Source organism: Montipora foliosa, chromosome 4 (genome assembly GCF_036669935.1).
Source record: "Montipora foliosa isolate CH-2021 chromosome 4, ASM3666993v2, whole genome shotgun sequence".
NCBI classification, from domain to species: Eukaryota; Metazoa; Cnidaria; class Anthozoa; order Scleractinia; family Acroporidae; genus Montipora; species Montipora foliosa.
Genome location: NC_090872.1, coordinates 40,752,100 through 40,764,599, shown reverse-complemented (window position 1 = coordinate 40,764,599; position 12,500 = coordinate 40,752,100). Strand labels below are relative to the sequence as shown.

Here is a 12,500-nt window from a genome sequence, read left to right as displayed (position 1 = left end):
TTTGCTAACCTGAGTATCACAAACGCCTGATACTCAGGTTAAATTCACCTCATTAAATATTCAAAACCGGAGCACCTCATTTGCATCGGGCATATTTACTGAGATGAATTTTCGAAGATGAATTTCTCCGCGACGTTGTGGTTTAATCGGTCGAAATTGAGCACACTTGTTCGAGGGGTTCAAGCGCTTCGGTGGTGTCAATTGGGAAGACATCGGTGGAAACCCGGCCGAGAAACGCTTTATCGAAAAAAAGCCATCTTTTGACAAATTCTGACTCGCTCGCCTTTTACCCTAAAACCCTGAACCAACGCATGCTAAATCGCTGCGAAAGCTTTACAGAATAAAACACAACTGTTCACAGCAAAAGCCGTTACTGGCAATCACCGCAAAAGCTTTAATTGCTAAACCTGTAAAGACATATTCAGCAAAATAAGTCCAACCCCACACTTAAAGTTAAAATCTAACATTAAACCGTGAGTCAATCGCTGCGAAAGCTTTTAAATTGTCCTTCGTTCGTTGTATCTGTCCCAGAGTAAGGCAGGCTTCCCAGAAACAAAGTCTTTCGATTTCGTGTCGTCTCGGCTTATCTGTGAAATCCACACGTTTCAGCGATCTTCTGTTAGCTGTTTTTACCTTTCACCGTTCTTATCAACAACGATAGGTATACGGAATAGACTAATACCTTCCTTGTTTCCAGATTTTACTCCACAGCCAGGTATTATACAGAGAACCATCGCACTACAACTCACTCACATCTCTCTCTACGCGTCTCTGTTTACGATTCGAGGGGCTCCACAATGGCGGTTAACGACGGTTGTCAAGGACTAAGGTCACGTGGGTGAAAACCAAGAATTGAAATATGAACCAATTATGTGCTGAGTTTTAACCTGTACGCTTAAATGAGTCATATACAACAGCCTCATGGAAGAGATAAAAAGAAAGGAACTTGTAATATGTAAGTCATTCTAGCGCCTGCGCCTTCTTGTCCTGCCTGTGTAAACTTTGTCGCTTTGGAAGGACTGCTAGAAATGATTTGTTACGAAAAACCTCTGCTAAAATAAACGGAATGGAAAAGGATTGAGATGTTGCTTTCTATCGCATACATTTTAGTGTTGTGCTGGCCAGAAGTACGCTCAGATACTTCACCAAAAGGGCGAATTTTCGCTCGAAAATTCGAAGGAAAATTCGGGAAGAGCGAATTTTCGCTCGAAAATTCGCGTCATCTACAACAATAGGCTTTGCGAAAATTCGGCGAATTTTCTGCAAACTTTCGCCCTTTTTCGTTGAAAAGCCCCGAAATTCGCAAATTTCGTCGAATTACGCTCTCATTACTTTTGCACAATACTGTAAAACCTCCCGAACAGCATTTGTGTTACCGTACTCATCAAGTATGTTTGAAGACTGAAAACCTTCAAGACATTTTTACTAAAACTAAAGCTAAAGTCACATCACACTGTCCAGGATCGATTTGCAGTCAAATCTCTCTCCGTTCACCACCAGAAATCTGCCTATTACCTTTATGTTGTCCATTCCATCATTTCGGGCCTTCATCATAGCTTTAATTTAGATTTGTCTCTCTTTTTGGATCGCCCGGGCGTAGTCTTCCGTTATGTAGGCCTCTTCGAACTGATGTAATTGTTTAATCTTACCTTGTTTGGACCATACAAGCTCTCTGTCTTCACGACTTACAAAACGTACTATAATAGGCATGTGTCTTCCTTCCAATCTTTTTCCAACTCTATGCACAGCATGGTATGGAAATGTAGATGAGTCAATCCCCATTTGCTGAATTATATTCTGAATAACTGATTTACAGTCCTCATCCTCTATTTCCGATATGTTGTTGAAGCGAAGATTTTCTCTTCACGTGTACTGTTCGAGTCTGATGTTTTCCTCTTCCTGCTGCTTGAGCTGGGTTTCATGTTTCACAATTTTTGCGTTCAAGGCTTCAGTGACTTCAGGGCTCTTTGAGTACAGATAAGACTACAGATATACTGCTTCTGTCATAAGGAAAGCTTTTAAAACCCTGTTAACCAATTTCTTGATCCAGAAGTGCTGCTACACTCACTCATTTAGCTGAGAAAAAAACTATTTCGTGTGGAACTTCAGAAAACATGTCTGTGCGACATAGCACTCTTTCCCAGTCTCATTGGATGTCAGAACTTTAAGAGCTTGTGTATATAAATCAATTCCAAACTCAGCTAGAGGGTTAATATCACTTGATAATAATTATTGTTGTGTCACATCTCCTGCTAATTCAATGTCGATGTCATCTACAACTGCTGTGGGCAGCCCATCATGACCCCAGTGAGGTGCTTGTGGGTCAAAACCATACAATGCCACGCCATCAAGGTCAATGCTCTCCACACCTTCTGCAACATCTGCTACTGCAGTGAATTGTCAATTTCTCAAATCAATAATCCCATTTATCCAGATTTGCTTAGGTGTTCAGTTTTGTTCAGTTCAAATTGGATAAAGATTCCAGGTTGCTACTACCCTGGATTCCAGAGGTTATTTTCTCGCTATGAAAAGAGCGGCAAAACTGCGGGTCGCAAAGCAGCAAGAAAAACCTCTGGTACAGGCTGAGTTTTTTGTCAAAACGTTTCATGCAACAATTATTTGTTACAAATGCAAACGTGAACTGGAGAAATAAGAAAATTGCATTAAAGTACTGGAATTAGAACTGACAATATTGTAAAGATGTCAGAAGCTCACACCTTCGCAAATTCCCAAATCAAAGCGTGCTTGTTCGATTACGCGCCCTTTAAGCAGTTTCCAGCACCCATACATTGAGGCAGGTTGACTGAAAACCAGGATGTTTTGTGATACACTTCATCTCTGTTTCAGGCTGGTCTTCTACTGTTTGCCACACTTGCTTGATTGCCATGCAGCAAACGCTTTCATCTGTTGTCGGCATGGGTTGACAACTTCCACAATCACACCTAAATAATTTCACATAAAACACCCAAGGAAAATTCAGATCCAAAAGTTCTTATTGCCACAGTTTAAATGATATGCATGCTTTGTTAAGTTTTTATCTCAAATACAATTAAATCACACCATGAATTACAGCTGTAAATATTAGTCTCTGTTTCCGAGACGATCCGTGTCGCTGTCAACCAGTTCAGCGTTGTTTTCTCTCTGATCATTTCGCAAAACCCTTCACGGCTCAAATTGGTAGGGACGTGGTCCAGCCTCTTGTACATTTTCGGAATTATCCCCATCACTGTCATATAAATTTAAGGCACTTGAGTCGCTCCCTTCTGAGAGGACATCCTCTGAACTACTGCTACTTGTACAAGCCGCCATAGCAATTCTTTTACGGAATGCGTGTTGAGCAATCTTCGTGTTCCACATGTGACATCACGATCCATCGCTATTGTTTTCACCGGAAGTGGAATTTCAGTAAAAATGAGGATATTCTTTCTAAACTAAGCCGAATTGAGCAAAACGAACACAAAATTCGTTTTCCTTGCTACTTTTTACGTAGGATAAGAGTAACTTGTATTTTTGGGTTTACATGCCCTTTAAAACTAAACTTTAAGTTATCCCCATAAGACTGCTTGAAAATCTCTGTTTAATGAAAAAGGCTGTCTTAACAAAATGCTTTTCTTTTTTCAAGTTTTTCAGTTTACTTTTGCATCTTAAATCTCACGTTTAATCTGTAAGACATATAATCAGATGGTAAAATATGTATATTAACACGACTATCAAATGTATCAACAGCCTTTACAAAATGTACAGGTGTAGTATAGATGTTGTTAATAAAACAAGATTGTGTGCTTGTAAATCAAAGTACTTGCTTCTTTAACTAGGGATGATGGGAAACAAAACATTTTATTGGGATGGCCTAATCAGGAGATATGCTGTACCTTACTCATGCGTTATCGAGTGACTCAAGAATAGTCATTTGAATCACCTACGACACCACATAACCAAAGAGGACTTAACTCCTTATAATGTACTGAGAGAATACAGTGAAGAGAGAGAGAGAGAGAGAGCACCTCATCCAACACAAACCCAAGAGGGTGACAAATGTTACAAACCTGGAATCTCGTTCAAAGTAGCTGAGTATCTGGGGCCGCTTGGCAAGGCCCCTGTTGGTGAAGCCTGCAAACATCTGTACTATATTTTTCCTGTGGCGAAACAAATTCTTGTCAAACCTGGAAGGAGGAGTGGTCTCACAGCTCAGTGTCCATATCTCTCTCTCCAGGGACACTTATAACCTAGTTTTAGACAAAGTCGCCCATGAACGGTTTAATTTTGAATAAGGAATTCTTGTTGCTGAAATCGTAAAAAACCGATGGAGCATTAGACTCTATTGTTGTGCACACAAATGCTTCTACAAGACATCGCTCAAGACACTCGAGAAATATGATACATATTTAAAGCAGCAATCACCACAGGCCTCTACCAACAACCATGCATGCACAGTCTAGAGTTCAGTCAACAGGTTATCAGACCCAACACATATTACTACTCTAGGACCTGGGTTTAATTCTACATCTCCAGATAATAAAATCCAATTCATACAAATTCTGTGTAACACGTACTGATGACGATGATGATTTCACTGGTTTTAAATCAGTAATTACTCTTTATGTGCTTCCTTCTCATTTTTCTGCGTTTTGTAAAACGAACAACTTTTCTCAAGGTTTTCTTTGACAGTTTCAATAGTTCACTGTCTCGTACTCAAGATTGCAAATGTGATGGTCTACTACATCCTCCATTTTTCACAGTTTATTTAGAAGCAACCAAAGAAGAAGAGTAAGGAAAGAAAAAAATCATAGGGCTGATTAAGGATGTACTTCTTGAGATGATTTCAATAAGGGCCAAGTAGTACTATGACTTGTGACAGGACTGAAATACTTCGCCCTTGGCTTATAGACTCTGAATCATAAGTGAGTGTGATCTGTTTGATTTAAGAATGTAAGTTGTGGTCAAAATAACTAAACATCGTTTCTGAGGGAAAATACAATATAATTAAATAACCCTCTGAGAGGACATGTGGTAACTAGGTAACTGAACAGCATTGGCATCGAGCCTGTCATGTACATCATAATGAATTTTTTCGATTTCACTTCAACTTCTTTTCCACATCAAGTTAAACCACGAAAAGTTGGTCTTCACAGTGAGTTCATCAAATTCTGAAGGTTAAAAATGACCTACATGTACATAGAAATAAATTGTTTTTCATGTTTCCAGTTCCGTGGAGTCAATACAGCATTTACAATTTCCAAACTGTCACCTTGCATGACACCATGATTATAAACCTATTTAGGTTACAAAAAATGTCTGTAACCTACATGTATGAATGTCAGCAGTTTGAACGTTTCAAGTACATTAGATGTGTTCATACACAAGTATTTTATCTCATGAGCAAAAAGTAAGCGCTTTCATTGCAAAGTGAACTCCAGATGTTTTCGTTGATTAACGGCTGCCCCAAAAAAAACTTGACTAAGTTGCGTGAAACGCTTTGACAAACAAGTCAGAAACTTTGTACCGCACAGAACTGAAAATTGAAGATGTGGTTTATGAATAGCTAGGGGACAAAGACGCACATGGCGTTGATAATTATGTCACCCCCTTCAGGGGATATTTTTGCTCTTTCCATGAGGGAATGGTAACACTGAATGGTAGCTACTTGTTGTTTACGTTTATTCTCATAATTCTCATAAAAATTGAGGAATTCCTAATAAATGGAGGAAGAGAAAAAGAGATTGAGAAAAGGGGCAAAAGATAGTTATACTAATAGCTTGCCCTGATAGTTGGACAACAGTTCTCAATTACATGGATACTAAGACAAAAATAAAAATACAAAGAAAAAATATATGACAAGTTAAACAGTTAAACACACACACAAAATAAAATATAAATAGAGTATGGGCAGATGGAGGAACAACAGTATGTCAATCTAGCATTTAGTATTGAAGAGAAAATTCTTGAACAATTTTTGTGTGGTTTCCAGCAGATAGAAAGGGGAAGATCATCCCAGAAATAACGTCCAATGATAGTAGGGCAACATTTCCTAACATTTGTTCTATGAAAACGAATACAGAGCTGTTCCGACGAGACATCACAAGTAATATAGCTATGTTGTTTTGTGATCAATGTGATATCATAAAATTTGAGGGTTCAGCCTTGCATAAGAGATCATAGAAAAAAAAAGCATGTGTGAAGCTTAACAATGTCAGAAAATTTCAAAATGTTGAGATTGACATAGTGAGGAACATCATTAATTACTCTAACTGCCTTATTTTGAAGTTTCACAACATCATAAATAGGGCTATGATAATTATTACCCCACAGTATGGATCCATACGTTAAATAAGGAAATATGAAAGAGTAGTACATATTAATTAGGGTTTCTTTAGACAGAAATTTCTTTACTTTAGTCATAATGTTAATGTTCTTACTTATCTTGAAACAAGTGTACTCAATGTGGTCATTAAAAGAATAGCTAGTCCAGAGGTTGGCCAGCTAAAACTATAGGTGGATGAAGGCTGAAGTTTGATTTCTGCCTGGGCTGGAATATTATATATTTAGTTTTACTCAAATTTAATGTTAGCTTATTTGCACAAAGCCACTCACATATCATGGGAAGTTCACTATTGATATGATGAATCAAACTAGATCTTTCCAACATGCAGTGAGTGAAGTGTCATCAGCAAAGAGGCATAAAGAAAAATAGGAGTTAGCAGTAATAAAATCATTAATGTAGATCAGAAAAAGTATTGGGATAAGAACAGACCCTTGCAGAAGACCCAAATTGATAGCTCGAATATCTGAGGAAACTCCGTTCACAAAAACCCTTTGTCTTCTTTGCTGAAGGTAAGATTTAAATCAGATATTTTCAATTCCTACGACACCAGAATGAGACAATTTAGATGTTAAGAGAATGGAGTGATTCACAGTGTCGAAGGCTTTACTGAGGTCTAAGAAGAGTGTTACTGCAAATTCTCCATTAGCAGAGGCCCTGTTGGGGGTAAATTCCAACAAGTAACATGGCCTTGAAATGCCTACATGTTAGCCACGAATCAGCGACGAACGACATACTTCTCTGATGAATTAGCAAATGAAGCGACATAAATAATAACCTAAGCCGACAGCAACTCTTGAAATTCAAAAGCATTTGTGTTACTTGCGTACGCTTGACGGCGATATTGCAAACCACCTCACAAGCCGTCACAATGTGACTGAAAGCACGAAAGAAGCATTCGGAGAGAAAACACAATTTAGCAGTAATTCTTGGCAGATTGACCTCAATTCTGCAGCCCCTTAACGTTTCTTTCAATAAATCGTTTAAAAATGGGGTTAGGAAGAGGTGAATGAGTTGTAGCAGAACAGATGTTCTTATCCAGAACAGATGTTCTTATCCAGAAAATGGATTTTTTAACGCTAGTTTTGCATGAACAATTTCTCTATTTTCTGCTCAAACTTTTTTTTTCAAAATGCAGTCCAAAATTGTAGTGTGTATTATACACAGGCGTGTTTTATACACAGGTAAATATGGTACTCTTTGCATAATTCACTTATTCGTTCCTTCATTTTAGGACTGTCTTCTATTTAGATTACATGGAAGAGTAAGCATCTATCTAGATGGCATGGTGGGCAAATAAGTAGAGGAAGACCATTTTCAGAGAGAGAGAAATGTTCTCAAACTGAGTGAGGCATCGTATGAGACATTAATTCCCCTAAAGCTAGCTTTACAAGACATTTAATTCACTGAGATTTCAAATTTCTGTACCACACGGTTCTTCTTGTATTACGCTAGGTGCCAGCAAAATAAGAGACATTTCTCTTGTCTTCTATGCAATTGTCCATGATATTGTGCCCCATACATAAATTACTTACCTACCTACATGTACAACATGCATAAAGACATCCTTCATTTTTTTGGTTGGCTAATCGACTGACATGTCTGCTGGCAGGCTTCACAAGTTTGTGAGTTATTTATATAAAGAATGAGTGAACGAACAAATTCAATTAAAGTATATCATGGGCATCCGAATTGGAAGCAGTTAATTTAGCAATGTCGAGCAAAGATAATCTGGGTACAACATTGGTACCTGATAGCGATAAAAGTCAAGTGCCTGTGGGGTTGCCCCGGAGGAGATATTGAAGATTCTATTTGACTGATACATTAACAATAAACTTGTGGTTGATTTTAGAGTGATGTCCCCAATCTCCTTCGGGAAATAAAAGATGGATTATACAAAGCATCCATATGTATAGAAGGATTTTGACAAAATTTGCATGATCTCCTTCATATTAACTGCAAAATTCTTCAAAACTCTATTTCTTGTTTGCAATATTGGTTTATAAGTATTAAAATAACATCACAATACCAGCAGGTACATACCCTTTAAAACGGATGTGGAGGGGTCTAGACTGATAAATCATATACAATACCAAAATAACCATACAGTAACTCTAAGAGCATCGAATTCAAGTGAAATGTTCAATTTGATTCATGAGTGGCCTGGCATTGACAATTCGCTTGACTCTTCATGAGTTAAAGCCCTTGTATGGCGCGCATGGCAAGTAGTTTGCTACCCCACCTTTGTACTGGATAAGTACATGCATAACGAAACAGGTTCCAATCTTGAAACTTGAAATTTCGTTTTAGTGGAAACGCATTGAAAGGTTTAAGTGCAAGTCTGACCCTTTTTAGATCATTCGCAAGTAGGCAATATGAATGCTTGAAGCACTTCTTAGAAATGTATTCTATTTCATCATTGGTCTACATGTACGTCAGTACAAAGTCACCTGAGATAGAGCACGCGAAACCAGAGCTTACAGTTGAGCGTTGTTTTTTAGAGCTTCAAGTCAAGGATTTGAATTAAGAACAGATTTTCGGATTTTTTCTATGGTATGGAAGCCTATATGGAAAACAATAAAGATGCCCTTTTGAGGGAGGATGAAGAGGGAACTCCTGAATCAAGAAAAATATTGTTCCCTTGCAATGCAATGAGCTAATGGCTCTTTTAGCTTCAAGGAACAAGATGATGGCCGCCATCAGCGAATCACTGCTCACCAAAGGCACCACTTGTTCAGAGGAAGCGCAGGACCCCAAAACGGCAGAATCTGCCAAAAGAAAACAGGAAAGCATGAATTCAGATCTTAAAGAACTGCTGGGTGACTGTAGTAAGAGGCACAAGCTCGATGAAAGTGCCCCTCTTCTAGATGAAATAGCAAAGCTAATGCATGGTGAGGAAAAGACTGACCGAGGAATAGCTGACAGTCTTGCAAAGATTATCCAGTCTCGCTGGTTGAACGACTTGAACGAAGAACAGCTGAAAAATGTGTCTGGAAAATATCTTAGGCCTAGCAACTGCAACAACGTATGAGGCAAAGACCTCAAGCTGTCAGCCCCACAGTCCACGGTGGCCACGGCGGTAGATATTTGTGCAAAGAGAACAGATTTACTGTTGAAAGCTCACAGGGAGAACATTAAATCCCCTGACACCAATGAGCTTATAAGAATGAATGCAGATGCCATTGCTCCGTTGGGTCATCAGTTTTGGAATATTACAGAGGCGAAGGGATGCCATAAAACCGAACGTAAACAACGGTGATGCCACGTCATGTGCATTGCGCGTCACAGTTGCCAAGCTCTTATTTGGGGACGTATTACACACCCAACTTAACCACATTGGTCTTCAAATAAGATCAGTGGTACGGCCAGTAGCTCAAGTATGAACAAAGGGCGTAACTGCAAGCCCCAATCCAATTGTTGAACAGGCAGTAAGAATCCTTTTTAGGGAAGAGCCACCCCTACACGAATCAAAACTTCAGAAACAACACTCAGAGCTACTCCAAAAAAAGAATGGATTCATATCGGACCGCAAATGCCCTATCAAACAGATTTGACTTGATTTAGGTAAGGCAGGAATTTGACGCCATGGTGCTATTGTCAACATATTTGAATGAAAGAATTCAAACGTTCAGTGCAGGCAATATAGCAAACTATTGTATTTACAATGGCAAACTTTAACTTCAGACCCAGAAATTCTGGAAACAGTGTCTGATCAAAAGATTGAATGTTATTCTAATACCAGTCAGAACCGGGCTTTAATTCATGCTATCCTTTCAGATCGAGAGGCACAAACAGTCTGTTGAGTCAGAAGTCACTAACCTGTATCTACACCAAAAGATTTTCTCCTGTCTAAGTTTTCAAGGAATAGGAACACCTCAACTTCACTTACTCTACTGAAACTAAACCTTCTCTTATGCCGAGTTAGGTATGATCTAAAGTGGCAATTGGATTTGGGAAGAGCATTTGCTAAATCAGAAGCTACATTGCACAAGTAATAGTTCAGGGCATTAGCGATGGAGGAGGGTGGATTACATTGTTTGTTATCAGCAGATATCTTCTCAATGTGAAAATTAGGCCGCTACTTGTTAATAGTATAGTTAATACTATCCAACATTTTTTTGGTATTATTAGAATTAGTTAAAACTTTGTAATAAAGTCAATGATAGTACTTATTAATAGACTTTTTTGTTCCGATACAATTTATATCTATTATATCATTGTTATATCTTGTGTCAGGAGCCACTTTTTATAAAGCTTATCTCACATTTTTATGGATTTCTTTAGCCCAAAAGGTTGAGACAGTTGAAACAATATTTTTCCTCAAAAGGGCATCTTTGTTGTTTTTCCATAATTATAGGCTTCCATACCATAGAAAAAATCCGAAAATCTGTTGTTAGTTCAAATCCTTGACTTGAAGCTCTGAAAAACAACACTCAACTGTAAGCTCTGGTTTCGCGTGCTCTATCTCATGTGACTTTGTACTGACGTACATGTAGACCAATGACGAAATAAAATTCATTTCTAAGCAGTGCTTCAAGCATTCATATTGCCTACTTGCGAATGATGTAAAAAGGGTCAAAGACTTGCAATTAAACCTTTCAATGCGTTTCCACTAAAACGAAATTTCAAGTTTCAAGATTGGACACCTGTTTCGTTAGGCATGTACTTATCCAGTACAAAGGCGGGGTAGCAAACTACTTGCCATGCGCGCCATACAAGGGCTTTAACTCATGAAGAGTCAAGCGAATTGTCAATGCCAGGCCACTCATGAATCAAATTGAACATTTCACTTGATATCAATACTCTTAGAGTTACTGTATGGTTATTGTGGTACTGTATATGATTTATCAGTCTAGACCCCTCCACATCCGTTTTAAAGGGTATGTACCTGCTGGTATTGTAATGTTATTTTAATACTTATAAACCAATATTGCAAACAAGAAATTTGCAGTTAATATAAAGGAGATCATACAAACTTTGTCAAAATCCTTCTATACATATGGATGCTTTGTATACCGGTAATCCATCTTTTATTTCCTGAAGAAGATTGGGGACATCACTCTCAAATCAACCACAAGTTTATTGTTAATGTATCAGTCAAAAAGAATCTTCAATATCTCCTCCGGGGCAACCCCACAGGCACTTGACTTTTATCGCTATCAGGTACCAATGTTGTACCCAGATTATCTTTGCTCGACATTGCTAAATTAACTGCTTCCAATTCGGATGCCCATGATACACTTTAATTGAATTTGTTCGTTAACTCACTCTTTATATAAATAACTCACAAACTTGTGAGGCCTGCCAGCAGACATTTCAGTCTATTAGCCAACCAAAAAAATGAAAGCATGTCTTTATGCATGTTGTACATGTAGGTAGGTAAGTAATTTATTTCTGGGGCAAAATATCATGGACAATTGCATGGAAGATAAGTTTCAAGTGGGTAATTTTATGGAAATCATTCTTCCAGTTTTGAGCTAGAACAGTGCATGAATTGTTTGGATATAAAAATAAATTATTTCTTCAATCGTTGACTTAGTCGGACACGAGGTTGAGCAACTTCATGATCAGTCACCAGCTGTTGACCAGCCTGGAAATTTCTGGCCACCAAGGCTCAACTTTCAGTCGCACTGGCGACCAGCTGGCCACAATTTTAGACCCTGGGATACCTCTTTATTTAACAATACTTTGCTAAGTCAGTTAAGAAAACCACTTCCCCTTCAGAAAGAAATGTGCATGATGAAGAGCACTGTGAAACTATAAAAGATGCCATACCATCATCTCCAACCAAAAAAGTCTCTGTAGTGTGTTCCATAACACTGCGTGCCACTGAAATGGCCCTCTTCACCCGCTTAAGACATCCAACAGCTCCAACATTGTGAGTAACACTAAACAGTAAGGGGAAGAATTTAATTTTTTCACTATGACAATGAAAAGGGAAGTATGTTGGGTGCAGTGAACTGAAACTTGAAATTTAATACATAGGGAATAGTCAACTCAAAACAGTGGTGAACCCTCACCTGACCAGTTAGAGTCTAGTCATATTTAACTGACTGCAATATTTTTTATAACTTCAAAACATCTCAAGTTTACTGGGGATTCTCAAATATAAGTGCATTGAAGAGACGGCATAACAGGATGTTTTTGCAGGGCAAAACTGTGAAACAGTTTTCCTTCTTTT

General features: G+C 38.3%; 1 protein-coding gene across 2 annotated transcripts in view; it reads right to left on the bottom strand.

Moving 5' to 3' along the window:
• LOC138000808 (N(4)-(Beta-N-acetylglucosaminyl)-L-asparaginase-like) overlaps positions 1-12,500 on the bottom strand; it is a 230,964-nt gene that overhangs the window by 188,769 nt on the left and 29,695 nt on the right. For both annotated transcript variants that reach the window (XM_068847463.1, XM_068847462.1), the window contains exon 4: positions 12,095-12,207. In XM_068847463.1, the coding sequence (XP_068703564.1) occupies positions 12,095-12,207 (113 nt within the window). The remainder of the gene's footprint in view (positions 1-12,094; positions 12,208-12,500) is intronic.